This window comes from Oryza glaberrima, chromosome 2 (assembly GCF_000147395.1).
Source record: "Oryza glaberrima chromosome 2, OglaRS2, whole genome shotgun sequence".
Lineage (NCBI taxonomy): Eukaryota > Viridiplantae > Streptophyta > Magnoliopsida > Poales > Poaceae > Oryza > Oryza glaberrima.
In genome coordinates, this window is record NC_068327.1 from 18650267 (window position 1) to 18668656 (window position 18390).

General features: G+C 40.8%; 2 protein-coding genes and 1 long non-coding RNA gene across 3 annotated transcripts; 2 read left to right on the forward strand and 1 right to left on the reverse strand.

Annotated features, from left to right (window-relative positions):
- LOC127764279 (uncharacterized) lies at positions 1 to 2286 on the forward strand. Its single transcript, XR_008015845.1, has 3 exons — positions 1 to 348; positions 1779 to 1829; positions 1905 to 2286. It is a non-coding gene; the product is annotated as an uncharacterized LOC127764279 (long non-coding RNA).
- Positions 2287 to 6203: 3917 nt separating this feature from the next.
- Positions 6204 to 11023, forward strand: LOC127761288 (elongation factor 2). Its single transcript, XM_052285560.1, has 3 exons — positions 6204 to 6347; positions 7585 to 7714; positions 8356 to 11023. The coding sequence occupies exons 2-3, from the start codon at positions 7624 to 7626 to the stop codon at positions 10794 to 10796; spliced, it is 2532 nt and encodes an 843-aa protein (XP_052141520.1). The 5' UTR covers positions 6204 to 6347; positions 7585 to 7623; the 3' UTR covers positions 10797 to 11023.
- Positions 11024 to 12869: 1846 nt separating this feature from the next.
- Positions 12870 to 18009, reverse strand: LOC127764760 (ethylene-responsive transcription factor ESR1-like). Its single transcript, XM_052289676.1, has 2 exons — positions 17987 to 18009; positions 12870 to 13614 (listed from the first exon to the last, which is right to left on the reverse strand). The coding sequence occupies exon 2, from the start codon at positions 13590 to 13592 to the stop codon at positions 12870 to 12872; it is 723 nt and encodes a 240-aa protein (XP_052145636.1). The 5' UTR covers positions 13593 to 13614; positions 17987 to 18009.
- Positions 18010 to 18390: the final 381 nt, after the last annotated feature.

An 18390-nucleotide genomic window follows, 5' to 3' on the forward strand; every position in this document is an offset into this window, starting at 1 on the left:
CGTCCGAACTGTTAGAATCCCCGATTTCCCGGATCGAACAAGAGGGAGAGGGCACAGGCGGCGACGGTTGGCGGCGTGCGACTGTTGACTCGGGCTTCCTCCGGGGGCCGGCGGCCGGCGACGGCGACGGCTTGTGGCAGCGGCGGGCGGGCGGCTGCAGCATGCGACGGTCTTGGCGAGGCCGTACCCCAGGGCATCCTCGTCCTGGCCTCGCCGCCCTCGACCTCGATTCGCCCTGGATCTCGATGCCGAGTTTGGATCTGGAGATGCGGGGTCGCATCCTCCCGCTGTCGCTAGCCGATTCGCCTTCTTGCCAGACCATCACCACTCTTCTCGTGACTGCGAGAGGTACACATCGGCGGCACCAATTTGCTCTCTTTTTGCATTTTTCTCATTGTGTGGGCAGTGGATGTGGTGAAGGAGCTTGGCGCGTGAGGTCACGATGCAGCCCAAATGCGATCTGCATCACGTGGTTCAATCTGATGCGTGCGTAGGTCAGGAGTCTCGTTGAGTCCTTTTTTTTCTTTTGGACTATTTGAAGCTCTAATTTTTTGGTTGAACCACGTTCTTACGATGTGCTAGAAATTCTGTTTTTTTTTTTTTGTGTTCGAACGTGTTCCTGATTCTTTTTTGGTGAGATTTCCTTTCATGAGCTTCACGTTCAACAGAGCATCTAAGTAATTCATTCCTACGATTTTGACTAGCTGTTGGTGTTCCAGTTGTACTCCCTCCGTCCCCTCCGTTAAAAAAAAAAAAAGATAAATCTGGTTTGCGTGCCCAATGTTTGACCGTCCATCTTATTTAAAAAAAATATGAAAAAAATAAGTCACGCATAAAATATTAATCATGTTTTATCATCTAACAAAAAATGAAAATACGAATTATAAAAAAATTTCATATAAAACGGACAGTCAAAGTTGGACACGGAAAAATTTCATATAAAACGGACAGTTAAAAATTGGACACAGAAACCTAGGGTTTGATTTTTTTTTTTTTTTTTGGTACGGAGGGAGTATTTGTTTCCTGAGTTGATTGATACCAGTTAGTGGAGTATGTCAGAAAACCCAAAGCAAAGCCGTGGTGATGAGAGCTACACATCCGCATAACTTCTATTCTGATTTTACTCACTTTAATCTCTGTGTTGTTTTAGGGTGAGTTTGAGGGATAGGGGATTGAAAAGATTAGTAAGTTACGCAAAATGAGGTGAGCCATTAGCGCATGATTAATTGAGTATAAACTATTTTAAATTTAAAAATAGATTAATATGATTTTTTTAAAGCAACTTTCCTATAGATTTTTTTTGCAAAAACACACCGTTTATTAGTTTGGGAAACGTGTGCACGGACTACGATGTGCTTTCTCACCCTAACTCACCAGAACGAACGCTCCCTTATTGTTTTTACTGTAACGTTTCTGACAATCCCTGATTGAACAAGCACTCAAGGAGGCTCCCGAAATTCGACATATATTAAGGTTGATGAGCTCGCTAGTACCTAGTACTTGGTTATCTGAAATTTTCTTGCTCTATTGAGCAGCTGGGATGAATTGGAGCAATCATGTGGAACAGAGCCGTTTGGATGTATTGGTCGGAACATTTTGTGCAAATTAACTTTTTTTGCTCAGTATATACCCATAGATATATGATGTTTCATTTGACTGACTGACTAATAAGTTTCCTGTTGAACATACCATTTTTATTCTGTATATTTTTGACAGAATATACTTCTTCATACTAAGGTCTAAATTTTACTGAAATTATTAACTTCTAATTCTTGCAGGCGTCAGCAGCTGCAGTGTGCACTCTTGCAAGTGGATGCTCTGCTGAAGACGTACATGTTCTAAATTTTTTGGTTGCTCATCTATATCTGAATTTTCTTTTTAATCGTGAATTCATCTTTGTTTAGGAAACTACGTAAGAACATGAGAAGATCATGCCAGTGGTGGTGGTGCCACTGGAATGGCATCCTGGTCATTATCCTCGACATGTCTGCCGTCAACGCACGTCGCCAGCGGCCAAACACAAAGAGCAGGGGTGACGCAGAGATGTCGACCCAGGACGAGCACACCACAATTAATGACCGGCTTCGGTGGCAGGCGATGCCAAAAATCTTCACGACTGATGCCCTCTGGACTGATAATTTTTGACAACGAGTGTATATGTGTGTTTGTAACGATGATGGCACGATCAATTGAAAAAAAAAACCATTATACGTGTATTCTCGTGTAGTAAAATATTTACTGCCTTAAGCACAAAGCAATTTATTTACAAAGCAATTTATTTACTGAGAGAAGACAAAACTAATATTTCTTGTCATATCAAGAGTTTTTACTGAGAGAAGACTGAGAGTAAATTATTTATCGAGAGATGGACGTTGGTACAGAAATCAGGAATGAGATAAGGGCGCAGAACTATGTAAGAGTAATACATTTAGTGAAAGAAGAAATCGATAGAGAGTAATACATCTAGTGAATGAAGAAATCAACTGAGAGTAAATAGTAAAGTAATACATTTACTGAAAGGAGAAAATCAACTGAAAGTAAATCGTTTACTAAGAGAAGGACGCGAGAAGAAAAAACAAGATAGAGAAAAGATGCGAACCAGGGTGCATGTGGGGGCGGTTGGGGGTGGGGAGTCGTTTACTAAGAGAAGGACGCGAGAAGAAAAAACAGGATAGAGAAAAGATGCGAACCAGGGTGCATGTGGGGGCGGTTGGGGGTGGGGAGAAGAGAGAAAGGTGGTTTCCTGGTGGGAGTGAGGGGGTTTGGGGGTGGAGGGTAGGTTGTGAGGGGAGCGTTTTAGTTATTACGCACTCTGGGTACGGTTTAGCGCTGTCCTATATATATTTGTTTGTTTGTTTATTAATATAAAATCATAGTGAAAAATATGTTTAGGAGATTGTGTCGTTGTCTAAAACATCAATTAATTATGGAACTAGAGAGACGATACCATGTTTTTTTTTTGAGAACTTGTTGAGTTCCCTTTTCTATTCTTTCGTGGGCCAAACATGATTATTATACTTGGTGATGCCATGTGCTTTGCTACGGAATATATGGATGAAAATATGTTTAATATTTTAGAAATGATAAATGTTGAAGTATTATGAAAATGATGTGAGGAAGATGATATGATATATGTTGAGCTCTAGTATTATATTTTGCATGATTAGTCATGCTTGTATGATATTTAAAATACTCTATAACAGTAATTGTTAGTGGGTGATGATGTATCATACTTAGGAGATGAGTCAACAATAACAAATTAACATAGTAAACAAACAAAATTTAGAAAATAATAATAAAATATCGTTATCAGAAAACAATATCTTATTTTCCTTACCCATACAAGCACTAATTATTATCTCTAACCGGCCTATAGTCATGTATAAGGGGAAAATCTTTTGGTCCTGGGAATGGCACCCCTTATTTGTTCAAACATATAAATATTTATGGGAACTTCTTAAAATATTTGACTACAATTATGTAGGATCTAGGTCTACAAAATTTAACTTGATTCACACATCAAGAATTTTTTTTTAAAAAAAAGCATATAAGCAATACATGCATTGTTCTGACCTGGAACTTTTTTTACCAAACTTGAATTTTGGTGAAATGATAACCATACTCTGTATTGTCAAATTATTACTTCCTCCGTTTCATATCATAAGACTCTCTAGCATTACTTACATTTATATATATGTTAATGAATCTAGACATATATGTGTGCCTAGATTCATTAACATCTATATGAATATGGACAATGCTAAAAAGTCTTATAACTAAAACGGAGGTAGTATATCACAATATGTGTAAGGGAAGTTCCCTTTAGATAGAATGCATCTTCCATTCGTTTAGCTGTAGTATATGTTACAATTAAACTACGCTCGGAGGGATGCTTGTTTTATAGCCTTAGGCCCATTTGGTTCTGACTAACACATAGGATAATGATTAATAGATCACTTAAGGCCCACATGACGAGTCGAAGGAATAAAGTTGGCCATATATCCTTTTTCATAGAAAAAAAAACAAATATCATAAACTACTCTCAGGAATCTTTTAAAAAACAACTTTTTTTGGCGAACTTTTATAACTTTTGTATGTCAACAAACACGCCCTACTTCCGTTGTTAATAAACTGAAGACCCTATTCTCTCACTAAAATACTTTGTCTTCACTATACCTTTTTCCCATGATGTTGCATTTGTATCATTTAATAGCCAACTGTTCACTTATTTCATTGCTCACTCAATGTTCGTTAGGTCATTCCTAACCCAATAATTAGGATAATGTCCATAGCATTAAATAAGCTACCACATAGGAGGAAAAAAAATGTCACAAATGAATAAATGAGGAAAGAGAAGAAAACCATGTCTTGTATGAGGCCAGTCCCAACCCATAACACTAGACATGGTTTCCATAAACTCCACATCATCAAGAAACTAGTACTAGACACTACTCTTCCAATGCAAACACTACTATTCCATACTTCAATTTGATGCTACTTATCTCACATGATGTCTTGGATGTTGTGTAGAAACCATGTCTCATGCAAGACATGGTTTCCTTCTCTTTCCTCATTTATTCATTTGCCACATCATTTTTTATCCTAGGTGGCAACTTATTTAATGCTATGGACACCATCCTAGTCATTGGGTTGGGAATGCCCTAATACTTGCAAATGGAGCTATCAGCAATCAGGTCGATCTGACTGAAATTTCTGGTTTAATTATTTTGTTATTCTAGCTGTCAACAAATATCCAGTTATTATAACATGAGATTATTACTCTAAGACAAAATCCTAGGATCATGAAATTGCTTTGACTCGGTACATCCACACTTATATTAGATAAACAGGTCGAATGCTTTCACTATCCTTAATGAAATATTCCATTATCTAGTAAAGTCTATAGTAATAAACCATTTCTTTTCTCTCTCCTCCCTTCTCAAGGAAAGATAAACCCTATATACCAAATGATTACATACAGCTTACACGTACCACACTTTACATGCCCTTAATTTCTTTTAGGAACCAAGCTTTACTTTACATGCTCTGCTACTTGGTTCACTTTGTGATAAGAGAAAAAGAAAAAAAAAGAGTCCAATTTACTCCCCCAAACTATCTCACTTAATCACTTAACCCCATAAACTATTTTGCAGCTAATTTTACCCTTGAACTATTAAAATAGTTCACTTTACTGGTTACTTACATTTCACTTCTTTATTGATCTTTTTATACCAGCAATATTTTAAGCTTTAATTTTGTAGAGTCATATGGTCTCATTTTTTTTTGCTTATGCTCTTATGCTTATCAGCCAAAATTTGAATTTTCAACCTTAAATTTGGAGCTGATTTTGAGGTTTTTTCATCGAAGCTTATTTTTCAGCCATTGCTTTTAGATCGCTAAGAGCACATCTATAAAAGTTTTTGCAGATATGAAGTTTCGCTTATTCCGCGAATAAGCGAAATAATGGCTCCGATAGATGACACCATTATCAAAGATAATGTTCTAAAATAGTTTCAAAAATTTTCATGACTTTTTGCTTGAACTTTAAAACCTCTATGTTAAATTAGTCTTAGTGCTTCCACCCTAGTAAACAACGATTCACAAATTTCAAAAAATGTTGAGATATAATTTATAATGCATAAATATATCCCACCATTTATCGTTGCAAAATATGACATATAGAAAGAGAAATGAACAAGAAAAATATTCTTAGAGAATAAGACGAACCATTTTTAATAATTCGAGGTGTAAAATGAGTCAAGAAATTGTTTAGACTCCAGCGAAAAGGGTTAACCCGAAAGTGATATGGTTGGGATATGGTTGGAGTCGCTTAGTGTATAAGGGTTAACCCGGGAGTGATACGGTTGAAGTCGCTTAGTGTATAAGGGTTAACCCGAGAGTGCACTTTCATTCTCGCTTCGTGTACATGCAGTGAATAGTGATATATGATTGGAGGGACAAGCGGACGTTGTAAGTTGGTTGCAACCACACAACTCAGGCAGGCTCACAGCCCAACCAGGGAAACCTACATCCCTGGCCCACGAGGCCCGTTTAGGCCCAGGAGCGAGTCCACAAAGGCATCATCGCATACGTGGGTTGCCGAATATTCGCTCCGCTTCCCCCCCTCACGCGAGATATTTCCGCTCCCCCGGTGGGCCGAGCCGCCACGCCACACCGCCCCCTGTATCGCTCACTCGCTTACTATATAGCCAGAGGGGAGGGAGCGGGTAGGGTTTTACCTCCTCCCCCCCGCAGCGCCGCCGCCGCCACACACTCCCCCACATCTCCCCTTCCCTTCCACTCCTCCTCCTCCTCGGATCGGGAGGCGGAGCGAGCAATCCCCCAAGGTGATTTCCTGCTGCTCTTCTCTCATCTCCCCCCATCCTCTCCGTTGCGTGAATCTGTTGTGTGGTTCGTCGTCGACTATCTTAGCTAGGCTAGATTCCTCGCGGTGGTGGTGATTTGAGTGCGTCCATCTGGTCAAAGGTTCGAGGTAGGAGTAGTAGTATGTGTGGGTGCTCTCAGTTCGTTGCATGTTTGGGTTCTGTATCTGGTTTGGATTATCATGTTTAGTGGTTGGCGCGGTAGTTGTAAATCTGTGGGGTTTTGTCACGCTGGTTAATTTTTTGGTTTCGTCCCGGTTCCGATCGACGTTTCTTTGGGTCGTCAGGTGTAGCGAATGGATGGGATTGGTTCGATCCGTCTGGTAGGGATTCGTTCTGCTCGTAGATCTGCTGTGGATTGCTTTCGCGGTCGCCTGCTGGAGCTAATTTGGCAGGATTAGGATGGTTACCCATTTCTCCAGGGCAGATCTATGCTATGTTCGTCGATTGGCGTGTGCTGGCTACAGACTTGTTCATGTTGTTCACTAGATTGTTAAACATGTGACGTCAGCCGGTGATTGCTTGTCTGCCACGGTTTTGTTTGTTGTCCTCGTGAAATATGCACAGATACTTAAGGGCCGTGTTTTTGTTTTCACAATAATGGCAGTAGATGAGTTGAATTCAGTTTGTCATATCGTTTTTGTATCAAAACAAGTTTTTTTTCTTACTGGTTAAGTGCTTCTCGTGGTCCTGCCAGAATTTTTATGTACTGGGTATCTCTGTTATGAGTACTCCCATATCCTGCATGTACAGTACTGCAGTGGTGAATTGGTGATGTGCTGATGGTAATGAATATGGCGGAAGTGTATCAGTTTGCTGTTTTTGTTACATTTGATGTGTGTTTTCAAGTTTCATCTTTTTTTTCTTATTAATGCTGCATCTATCAAGCTGTGCAGTTTTTTTCTTTGATCGTCTTAAACCTAACAGTGTAACTGCATCAGTGTGGTATTTGGAGGTAGTATTAGTAAAACTGGACATGTTAAAAAATCGCATTTAGTAAAACTGGACATGTTAAAAAATCGTATTTAGTATTTTGTATCATGTATGATGCTTAATTTTTGTTTGCGATATCAATTATATTTTTATTTGTTGCATTGCTATGTTTTTACTTGAGTCATGCCGTGATATATTTCTAGTTAGAATTTTGATTTTAGGTTTTGTGTTTTGCATGGTTCTAACTGGGTTTCTTTTTTTGGTACAGGAATTTGTATTTGTAGCGTGATTTGCAAAGCTAGTCAAGATGGTGAAGTTCACAGTAGAAGAGCTCCGCCGGATCATGGACAAGAAGAATAACATCCGTAATATGTCCGTCATTGCTCATGTGGACCACGGTATGTGCCAGAATAGTTATGACTGGTGTATTAATATCTGATCATAATGTTATTGTTGGGTTTACTTCACTTGGTTATATTCCATTTCTTATACAATTGACATTTGCAATAATAAATTCATCGGATTCTGTGACATGAGTCGATCACAGTCGATCTCTGCATGATTAGTGCCACAATTACTTGGGCAAGTTAATTCATTTGGAAGGTGGCGATCATTTTAATTTACTCTCTTTGTTGAGACGGGGGGAGTAGTTAACAGTTTGATCATTACTGTGTGTTAGCTTAAATATTTATGCTGCTGTGCTGCTCACCAAAATGGTATGCTAATTTTTTGTATGTGCTATTTTGCAATTTTGCATTGGAAGAATATGTTGTGTATTATGCTCTTTTATTTAATAGCTTGTTTACTTTTGCTTATTGCTAATTTCTCTTTTTGATATGTCATGCTATGCTATCCCTGTCTGTTTACTTTTTTGTTAGTCCCAAGTTCAAAAAAAATGCTTACTATTGGGATCCTTTCAAGAACAAGCTATATATGTCCCATCTATTTTAGATGGCTTTGTTTTGTGCAAATTTTCAGCTTTCTATGCCTTAGTTTTGTGCAAATCAAGGTGCACTTACATGCTATGTTCTCTCTGCAGGAAAGTCTACACTTACGGATTCTCTTGTGGCGGCTGCTGGTATTATTGCCCAGGAAGTTGCGGGTGATGTTCGCATGACTGATACCCGTGCAGATGAAGCTGAGCGTGGTATTACAATCAAATCCACTGGTATCTCTCTTTTCTATGAGATGAGTGATGAATCACTCAAGTTGTACAAGGGTGAGAGAGATGGAAATGAGTACCTGATCAACCTTATTGATTCACCTGGGCACGTTGATTTTTCTTCGGAGGTCACTGCTGCTCTTCGTATTACTGATGGTGCTTTGGTGGTTGTTGACTGTATTGAGGGTGTCTGTGTGCAAACTGAAACTGTGCTTCGCCAAGCCCTTGGTGAGAGGATTAGGCCTGTCCTTACTGTGAACAAGATGGACAGGTGCTTCCTTGAGCTTCAAGTTGAAGGTGAGGAGGCCTATCAGACCTTCTCCCGTGTCATTGAGAATGCCAATGTCATTATGGCAACATATGAAGACACACTCCTTGGTGATGTCCAAGTCTACCCTGAGAAGGGAACTGTTGCTTTCTCTGCTGGTCTGCATGGCTGGGCTTTCACACTCTCGAGCTTTGCTAAGATGTATGCTTCCAAGTTTGGAGTTGATGAATTTAAGATGATGGAGAGGCTTTGGGGTGAGAACTTCTTTGACCCAGCCACAAAGAAATGGACCAACAAGAACACTGGCTCAGCTACCTGCAAAAGAGGTTTCGTTCAGTTCTGTTATGAGCCGATCAAGCAAATCATCAACACTTGCATGAATGATCAGAAGGATAAGTTGTGGCCTATGTTGCAGAAGCTTGGTGTGGTCATGAAGGCTGATGAGAAGGAGCTTATGGGCAAGGCTCTCATGAAGCGTGTTATGCAAACATGGCTGCCAGCCAGTAATGCTCTTCTTGAGATGATGATATACCACCTTCCATCTCCGTCCAAGGCCCAGAGGTACCGTGTGGAGAATTTGTATGAGGGTCCTCTTGATGATGTCTACGCAACTGCTATCAGAAACTGTGATCCAGAAGGTCCTCTTATGCTGTATGTTTCCAAGATGATTCCCGCATCAGACAAAGGTAGGTTCTTTGCCTTTGGTCGTGTCTTCTCTGGGAGGGTTGCAACTGGCATGAAGGTGCGTATCATGGGTCCCAACTATGTCCCTGGCCAGAAGAAGGATCTGTATGTGAAGAGTGTCCAGCGTACTGTCATCTGGATGGGAAAGAAACAAGAGTCTGTTGAGGATGTTCCCTGTGGTAACACTGTTGCTATGGTTGGTTTGGATCAGTTCATCACCAAGAATGCCACCCTGACTAATGAGAAGGAGTCAGATGCCTGCCCAATCAGAGCAATGAAGTTCTCAGTGTCCCCTGTTGTGCGTGTTGCTGTTCAGTGCAAGGTTGCCTCTGATCTGCCCAAGCTTGTTGAGGGTTTGAAGCGTCTGGCGAAGTCTGATCCTATGGTGCTCTGTACTATTGAGGAGTCTGGTGAGCATATCATTGCTGGTGCTGGAGAGCTTCACCTTGAAATTTGCTTGAAGGATCTGCAGGAAGATTTCATGGGTGGTGCTGAAATCATTGTTTCCCCACCTGTTGTTTCTTTCCGTGAGACTGTCCTTGAGAAGTCGTGCCGTACTGTTATGAGCAAGTCCCCGAACAAGCACAACCGTCTGTACATGGAAGCTCGCCCCTTGGAGGAGGGATTGGCTGAGGCCATTGATGACGGTCGTATTGGCCCACGTGATGATCCCAAGGTGCGCTCCAAGATCCTGTCTGAGGAGTTCGGCTGGGACAAGGATCTTGCAAAGAAGATTTGGTGTTTTGGACCTGAGACAACTGGCCCCAACATGGTGGTTGATATGTGTAAGGGAGTTCAGTATCTGAATGAAATCAAGGATTCCGTTGTGGCTGGTTTCCAGTGGGCATCAAAGGAGGGTGCTCTGGCTGAGGAGAACATGCGTGGTATCTGCTTTGAGGTGTGCGATGTTGTTCTCCATGCTGATGCTATTCACAGAGGTGGTGGCCAGGTCATTCCCACGGCCAGGAGGGTCATCTATGCTTCTCAGCTCACAGCAAAGCCCAGGCTTCTTGAGCCCGTCTACCTGGTGGAGATCCAGGCCCCTGAGAATGCCCTTGGTGGTATCTATGGTGTTCTGAACCAGAAGAGAGGACATGTGTTCGAGGAGATGCAGAGGCCTGGTACCCCTCTGTACAACATCAAGGCTTACCTCCCTGTCATCGAGTCCTTTGGGTTCTCAAGCCAGCTTAGGGCTGCGACATCTGGCCAGGCCTTCCCCCAGTGTGTGTTCGACCATTGGGACATGATGACCTCTGATCCTCTTGAAGCTGGCTCGCAGGCTTCAACCCTGGTGCAGGATATCCGCAAGAGGAAGGGTCTCAAGGAGCAGATGACTCCCCTCTCCGATTTCGAGGACAAGCTCTAAATTTTTGGCCGCCGCATGTGTTGTGCCGTTACCCTTACATGTTCTAGTTGGTCTACTGCTAAGAGAACTGCTTTCGTTGTCGTATTTCATTTCCCTTTTGTCGAATGCATGTGTTTCACATCAACAATCCTATGTTCGCGTGCTACTGAGAAACTATTTTTACTCTGTCGTGATGTAACGGATGTGGAACCTGGATCATCTTTTTGCTGTCTAAGTTATAGTGCTCACATTCTTGTTGCGTCTCTGTTGAGTGGTATTTATTGTTTCCTTTGGCTTGCCGTTGTAAGTCCGCTTATTTTTGTTCCGTTCTTCCTAGTTTGTAGTTGTTACTTGGTAGAACCTATTCTGTTGTGTGTTCTTCTAGTTTGTACCTGGCACTTGGTACTACCAGTTCTGTTGTTCTAGTTTGTAGGTACTTCATACTATGACGTATCTAGTTTGTAGGTACTTGGTACTATGACGTATCTTGCCTGTTCTAGTTTGTAGGTTACTACGACGTATGTTGCCGTTTGATCAGCTCTTTTGCCTTGTTAACTCCTGGTCTCTGTTTAATCCGAACTGTTGCATTTGAGTAATTTTCCCCCGATTGCTCTGAAGTTTATCTTCGTGTTCAATCTCTTTTCATTTGCTTTAATTTCAATGGGTCATGATGTCATCGACTTATTTCTAATGCCGGATGGCATAGAGCAGGGTTTACCAAATTGTTTGGGTTGGGTTATAGTCACCTTCCGGTTTAACGGTCCACATGACGGACTTTAGTTAAAGTTAAACTACTTTAAATTTAACTAAGTTTGTTTTTTTTATAAATATAGTTATACTAAATTAGTTTAATTAAATCAATAATTGAATATATTTTTATAATAAATTTGTGTTGAGTTAAAAATATTATTATTTTTTCTACAAACTTAGGTAAATTTAAAGCATTTTGATTTTAACCAAAGTCAAAACGTCTTATAACCTGAAACAAATGGAGCATCAAGTTACCATCTAGTGTTACAAAACGTTCAATTCCCTTGTTTAATCCCTAATATTTGTGTTATTCAGATCTGCTTATTCTGATCGCATTCCCTGATCGCTTGCATGATATTGAACTCAACTCACAGACTCCACGACCCCAAAATCTAATACTGCATCATATAGTAAGGGGAAAGCAATAGCCCTATCTGGAAAACTTAACTATATAGGAAACGCTAACCCATCTGAAAAAGCTAAGTACTCCCTCCATTCCAAAATTAATGTAGATATAGTTTTTTTAGATTATTCCTAAATGATCTATATATTTATGTTCATTCATTAAGTCTATTCGTTATTTGTGTATTGGAGTAAATGGACATTGATGCATGCATCGATGCACACAAGTATTTATAACCCACATGCAATATCTTAATTTGCTATTAACTAGAAAATAGTGGGGATGGTGCATGTATCGAGTTTGTTGCTAGTGTAAATATAATATAAGAGAGTTATTAGCTTTTCTTGGTTTTAATGTACCTATGAAATATGTAGATCAATTTGGAATGGAGGGAGTATGTCATAGTCTTTAAGTGATAAAGATTAACTAATAGTCTCTCTTCTTACATGTCCTTAGTCCCCCTAATTAGCATTTTAAATTAATTGGTTGGGTCCTATCTTGATAGAAGCACAATCATTTTGGAGAAAAAAATTTAAATTTTTAATGATAGAAGAAACACATTCTTTTTAGGACGGAGCATATAATAATTAGTTGAATAAAAATAAACACCTGAAGATTGCATTGAAGCGCCAGCAGCAACACAAAGGAGCATGTGCATGCCGACTGATGTTTTACACTAACACACAGTGACACAGCCACACAGGAGTAACAAACAACCAAGGCCCATTACAAAACATTGGGCCGAATGGACTCAACCACGAATTAATACACACCAAGACTGACCAGCTGATTATTACACGCGCAGACAACACACACGAGGTTAATTAACACGCGTACATGACGCCACACGACTCGCCACGCCGAAGCGTTCGTAATCCTCCGGCGGGCGCGCTCGCCGCCGTCGCCGATCCGCCGGCGACGGCGATCGACGGCGGCGTGTCTCAGTAGTAATACGAGGAGGACGACGACCCGCCGAGCTGGAAGCCGTCGGCGGCGACCTCGTCGGCCGCGGGCATCGGCGAGAACATCGGGCTGTGCACGTACCCCTCCTCGAAGTACACCGCCGCCGCCGCCGCCGACGCGCCCGCGTCGTCGTACCCGCCGAACTCCAGCTCCGACGCGTCGCACCACGCCGCGCCGCCGCCGCCGACGACGACGTCGAACACGCCACCCACATTCTGACCGCCACCGCCACCGTAAGCCATTTCCTGGGCGTCACCGCCGTGTGCGGGCTGAGCCGGCGCCGGCAGCGCGGCGGCGGCGGCGGTCTGGGTGTCGGCGCCGGCGCCGGCGCCGTAGTAGTGGCGGTGGAGGTCGTCGGCGGAGAGGTCGGGGGAGAGGTAGGGCGTGAGGGAGGAGCCCGGGGGCAGGTCCGGGTAGGCGAAGTTGGTGCGCGCGGCGGCGCCGCGGATGGTGCGGGCGGCGCGGTCGTAGGCGACGGCGGCCTCCTCCGCCGTGTCGAACGTTCCCAGCCAGTGCCGCTCCTTGGTCGCCGGGTCCCTGATCTCCGCCGCGTACCGGCCCCACGGCCGCCGCCTCACGCCGAGGTATCTCGCCTCGTTCCCTCCTCCACCCCCCTCCTGCTCCCGCTGCTGCTGCTGCTGCCGCCGCCTCGTCTTCTTCTCCGGCGCCGGCGCCGACGAGGAGAAGAAGTAGAAATCCATACTCTTCGAGAGATCGAGGAGAAGAAGTAGTTGTGGTCGTTGGCGATGAAGCTGCTGCTACTGCTGCTGCATGGGGAGGTTGCATGGAGGAGTATATATAAGGGCGGGAAAGCTTAGAAGTTAGTGGGGGAATGGATTAAATAAGCGAGGTGGTACTAATGGGCGATCTTAAGCATGATTAGCAGCAGGAGTAATGGAGGGAAAATGTAATTGGTGCCCTTTTTAAAAAAAATTGATTCGTTTGTGGGGGCGGCAAAAGTGGTCAACCAATGATTTGCTCTGGTGGTGACTGCATGATGCATATGCTTGATGGGATGATTAACATGCATGGCCGACTTAGCTAGTTAGCTCTGGATCCATCATACTAACCTTATTAATATTAAATCGAGTTTACATATGGGAATTATGATAGTGATATGCTCAAGTATTAATTAATAAAATTTCCTCTCATCATATGTCTATATCGATATCTTCCATGATAGATTTGCTGGGAGTATTGCAGACTAGTACCGAACTACCGATGTTCAGAGCAATTGATCAAGTGGGAGTTGTGTTAGGCTTGCACCGTCCAGAGTCAGGCAGAAGTACAGTACTTACTTCTAAATTAAACAATAAGTATATTATGTATAGCAAAGATAGATGGGAATCCTTTTACCATCATATAATCTGGCTGGTCTTGCAATTTATACAATAAGTACTATGCATAATTAAAATGCTTCATTTTGATGTGGGAAGATCATGTGCTGATATTCATTTTTGCCCTTCTGTTATTTCAAATGCGCAAAATCCCAAATCCTGCAAAATGAATACAAAATACATAAAGTGCTATTGTCCATTTACTTTTACAAGGGGCGTGCATGATTTGACTTGATGGGAGGTTATATTGCTGGCAGTAACAAAAAATAAGTGATATATAGTAGAGAAATGTTTTCAAAGATGAATTCAATTGTGCTGTTTTTCCTGTTTCAAGATATACTTACTGTTGGACTAATTGTTAGTAGAAAGCTCGCAAAGAATGAATCTTGGAGTACATGGGCGGCCTATAAAATCAACACAGAGAGTACCCACTAATTAAGGTTCAAGGTTTTCTGTCCAAGATAGAGAATACTAAGCTTATTATTCAAGGAAAAAAAATGTAATACCATCGTCCTCCAGAAATAGTCTATTACATTCATGTTATACCTATCTATAGGATCTATAAATAATTCGAAATGAAGAAGACAATGAAACATATATCAACTGGTCAAAATAGGAATCATTTACACAACAGAAGTATAAATGATGAACAATAAACTACAAGATTCTGACTTATAATATGCAACTTCTGGGACATATTAATTTTCCTATACGTTGGTTGCGAAATGTGTACAACAAGATCCAAACCGACCAAACTGTGATTCTGATTATTCTAATGCCAAGTTGCAAAGATTAGTATCCCTGTCATGTGTTCTCTCCCACTGATGTCTTGATTTCACTGTCCAAGACCACAAGTCAAGGTCAAAGTTTGTAGGGGGCAAGAACGGCATGAAAATATACTGGTCCTAATGCAAACTCTAACTTCACATGCCGCCTTAATACCTGAGGTGATTATCGTTTTCCTGCCTTTGATTGACTAGATTAGCTAGCTACAGAAGATCGCGGTGTGTGTAGTGTGGTCTACCTACACAATATTTTTCTATTCATTCGATCATGCTCAAGGGATCAAGTGAAGTAATCAGTAGATAATATAATGGGATCTAATATAATAATGATGCCTAGCACTAACTAAAGCTAACTAGCTGGATGCTCAGTAAATGAATTGGGCCATTGGATTGTACTGTACCTAAAATCTACAAAGAGAGATTTTATAATGTTCTTTATTGATAGTAGAATTTATCTAAACATTATATTGTGGGCAGTCTCGGCGGTAGCTTTCTTATTGGTCTGGTGATCCGTCCAGTGTTAGGTTTCTCCTTTGACTCTGTGTAGGGGCTATTGATGCGTGGTAGTGGGTTTTTTTTTCATTCCTGACCACTATCTTTCAGGGTACTAGCTAATTTGTAATGTTTTCGTACTCTATTTAATGAACCATCGTTCTATCTGGTGCTGATCGTTAAAAAAAGAATTTTTCTAAACATTTTATTTTTTTCTAATCTAATATGTCATGTCTATTTATACCGCCTACCATCTTAACTATATAAGGTATTAGTATAATTTTTTGTATTAGTAGTAGAAATAATAAATCAATAATACTGTCAATAGAGACTACCCTTGATTTGTAGCGTTCCAGTAGTAAACTACTCCTATATTAGTTCAACTGAAAGGTGAAGTCCACAGCAGTATAGCAGTTTGTCTCCGGTTTGGCTGGGATCATGAAGGGCGCCATTATTATGTTGCTTCCCAAATTTTGCTGCGCTATATATATAGCTTATGAAACTCTCTAGCGATCACTAGCAAAGTAGCACGAACTATTGATGCAGTTTCAGCAAAGAGCAAGATCTGTGCGTGTCGTGGGTCATTATATATTTTTTTTTCACGAACGCGCAAAAAGATTGCACGTCAATATATTAGAGGAATAGAGTTTTTGTTACACACCGCAATTGGCCAGACCGGCCTATGCCAGGGAAGGGGAAAAAACAAAGTCAAAAAACAAGGAAGAGAAAAAAGAAAAAGAAAAACTCGAACGCTACTCCAAACAACGAGAAGGGTCAGAGCCACGCTACACTCCCAACAAGTTTCCAAAGGAAGCAACGCTCACTAACGACCACAACCGGCCCTCCGACAGGATGGACTCTTGGACCACTGAGACCGAAGAGAGCGCGGAGTCAATCACCCTGGAGTTACGTTTCTTCCATAACTGCCACGAGACCAGGAGGACCAGGGAGTCGAAGCTGGCACGAAGGTGATCAGGTAAACCAGCACTGGAAGATGGCCACCAACCCTGGAGCCAGCTGCCACGGGGGGCGAGAGGGCAGTCCAGCTAGGAGGCGACAGCACCCGTAACCAAACCTGACGAGCGAAGACGCAGTCGAGGAGGATGTGGTTCGCCGTCTCGAGTTCTTGAGTGCAAAAGGGGCAGGCCAAGTGGCTATCGATTCCACGCTTTTGGAGGAATATATATTCTTATTATAAATAAACTATGATCAAATTGTTTATTGTAGTAAATCAAACTAAAATAAATGAAAATTTTGTTGCACCATACACAATTATATTTATGTGTGATGATCTAATTTCTTATTTGTAACAATGTGTTGATGGAGTTGTGGGTGATGACTTAATTAATACCAAGGTTTATATCCTGGTGCCTATATAAATATATTACGCTCGTAGATGTGTGCTTTTAATAGAAAAATTTAGTGAGGTCAGATATTTGCTGCTGGCCTCCTAAACGTGTGTAGAGACAGTGCAGGAGCATGCATAATGGAAATGGGAGCATGGTAGTCATGGGAGACTGCGTATGAGGAAGGATATCCCTTCCGTCGGTACCCTTCGATCATTTGCTGGTAGCAAATGTTAATAACGTAGTACTACCTTCGTATTTTAATGTATGACGCTGTTGATTTTTTTTAATATTTGACCGTTCGTCTTATTCAAAAAATTTATAAAATTATCATTTATTTTACTGTGACTTGATTCGTTATCAAATATTCTTTAAGCATGACATAAATATTTTCATATTTGTATAAAAAATTTGAATAAAACGAATGGTCAAACGTTGGTCAAAAAGTCAACGGCGTCATACATTAAAATACGGAGGGAGTACTAGTTATGAATATATTTTTTTTTGATTTTTTTTACGATCCAAAGGTGAAGGTATGGAAATCTTAGGTTTTTAATTTAATGATAAAATATAATATCTCCTTAAGTTCACCACTATAAAGGTATGCATGGAGATTAGAAAGATTTACGTTAAAAATATGGCACCTACTCCGGTACCTTAAAGAAAAAAAAAATCTCAACTCCATTTTTTAACTGCTTAATTAGTACACTAGATGGGACATGTTTGGTAGAGCTCATCACCCAGCTCCTGAATCCTTACTGAATATGGAATTTGTTGGCTACAATAGTAAAAGTAGTTTAATTAATCCTATATATATTTTTATATAAATGTGATTAAGATGGCTCACCCAAACAACATTATTCTACCCCTAGCTCTATCTTAAACAATTCCGGATCCCTTTGACACAGGCCCATGCATATATAGCTTCATGCTTACTAAACGGGAAAATAAAAAGGAAAATTGGTATTACCATGATCCCGAAAAAGTTAAGCTTGTATCCTTCTGGAAGCGTTGGGAGCGGTGGATTAGGACGTAATTAAATAAGTGTTAGCTAAAAAGCTTGAAAAACAAATCAATATGATTTTTAAAATATTTTTTTATAAAAAAAAGTACCATTTAGCAATTGAGTAGAAGTTAGGAAAGGGGAAAAACACACCCTACGACTGGGTTCGTTTATATGGTTGGAGAGAGCTAATCTTTTGTTTATTGTGAGCACATTTTCTAAACTATTAAACAATACGTTTTTTAAAAAAACCAATATCAAAATTTTTTTAAAAATAAATAAATAAAATTTTAAATTTATAATATTTAATACTTAATTAATCATATGGGAATCATCGGCAATGTTTTCTATGATGGTGAATAGCTAAGCCAAACAGCTACATTCCTCCTCTGTCCAAAAAAGAATCCAATCCTAACTATGAACCTGGACATATACGTGTGTTTATAGCTAGGATTTATTTTTTTCTAGGACGGAGCAGTAGAACGTAGCCTAAAAAAGAATGCATACATGATCCATCTTTTCCTAGAAAAATACTT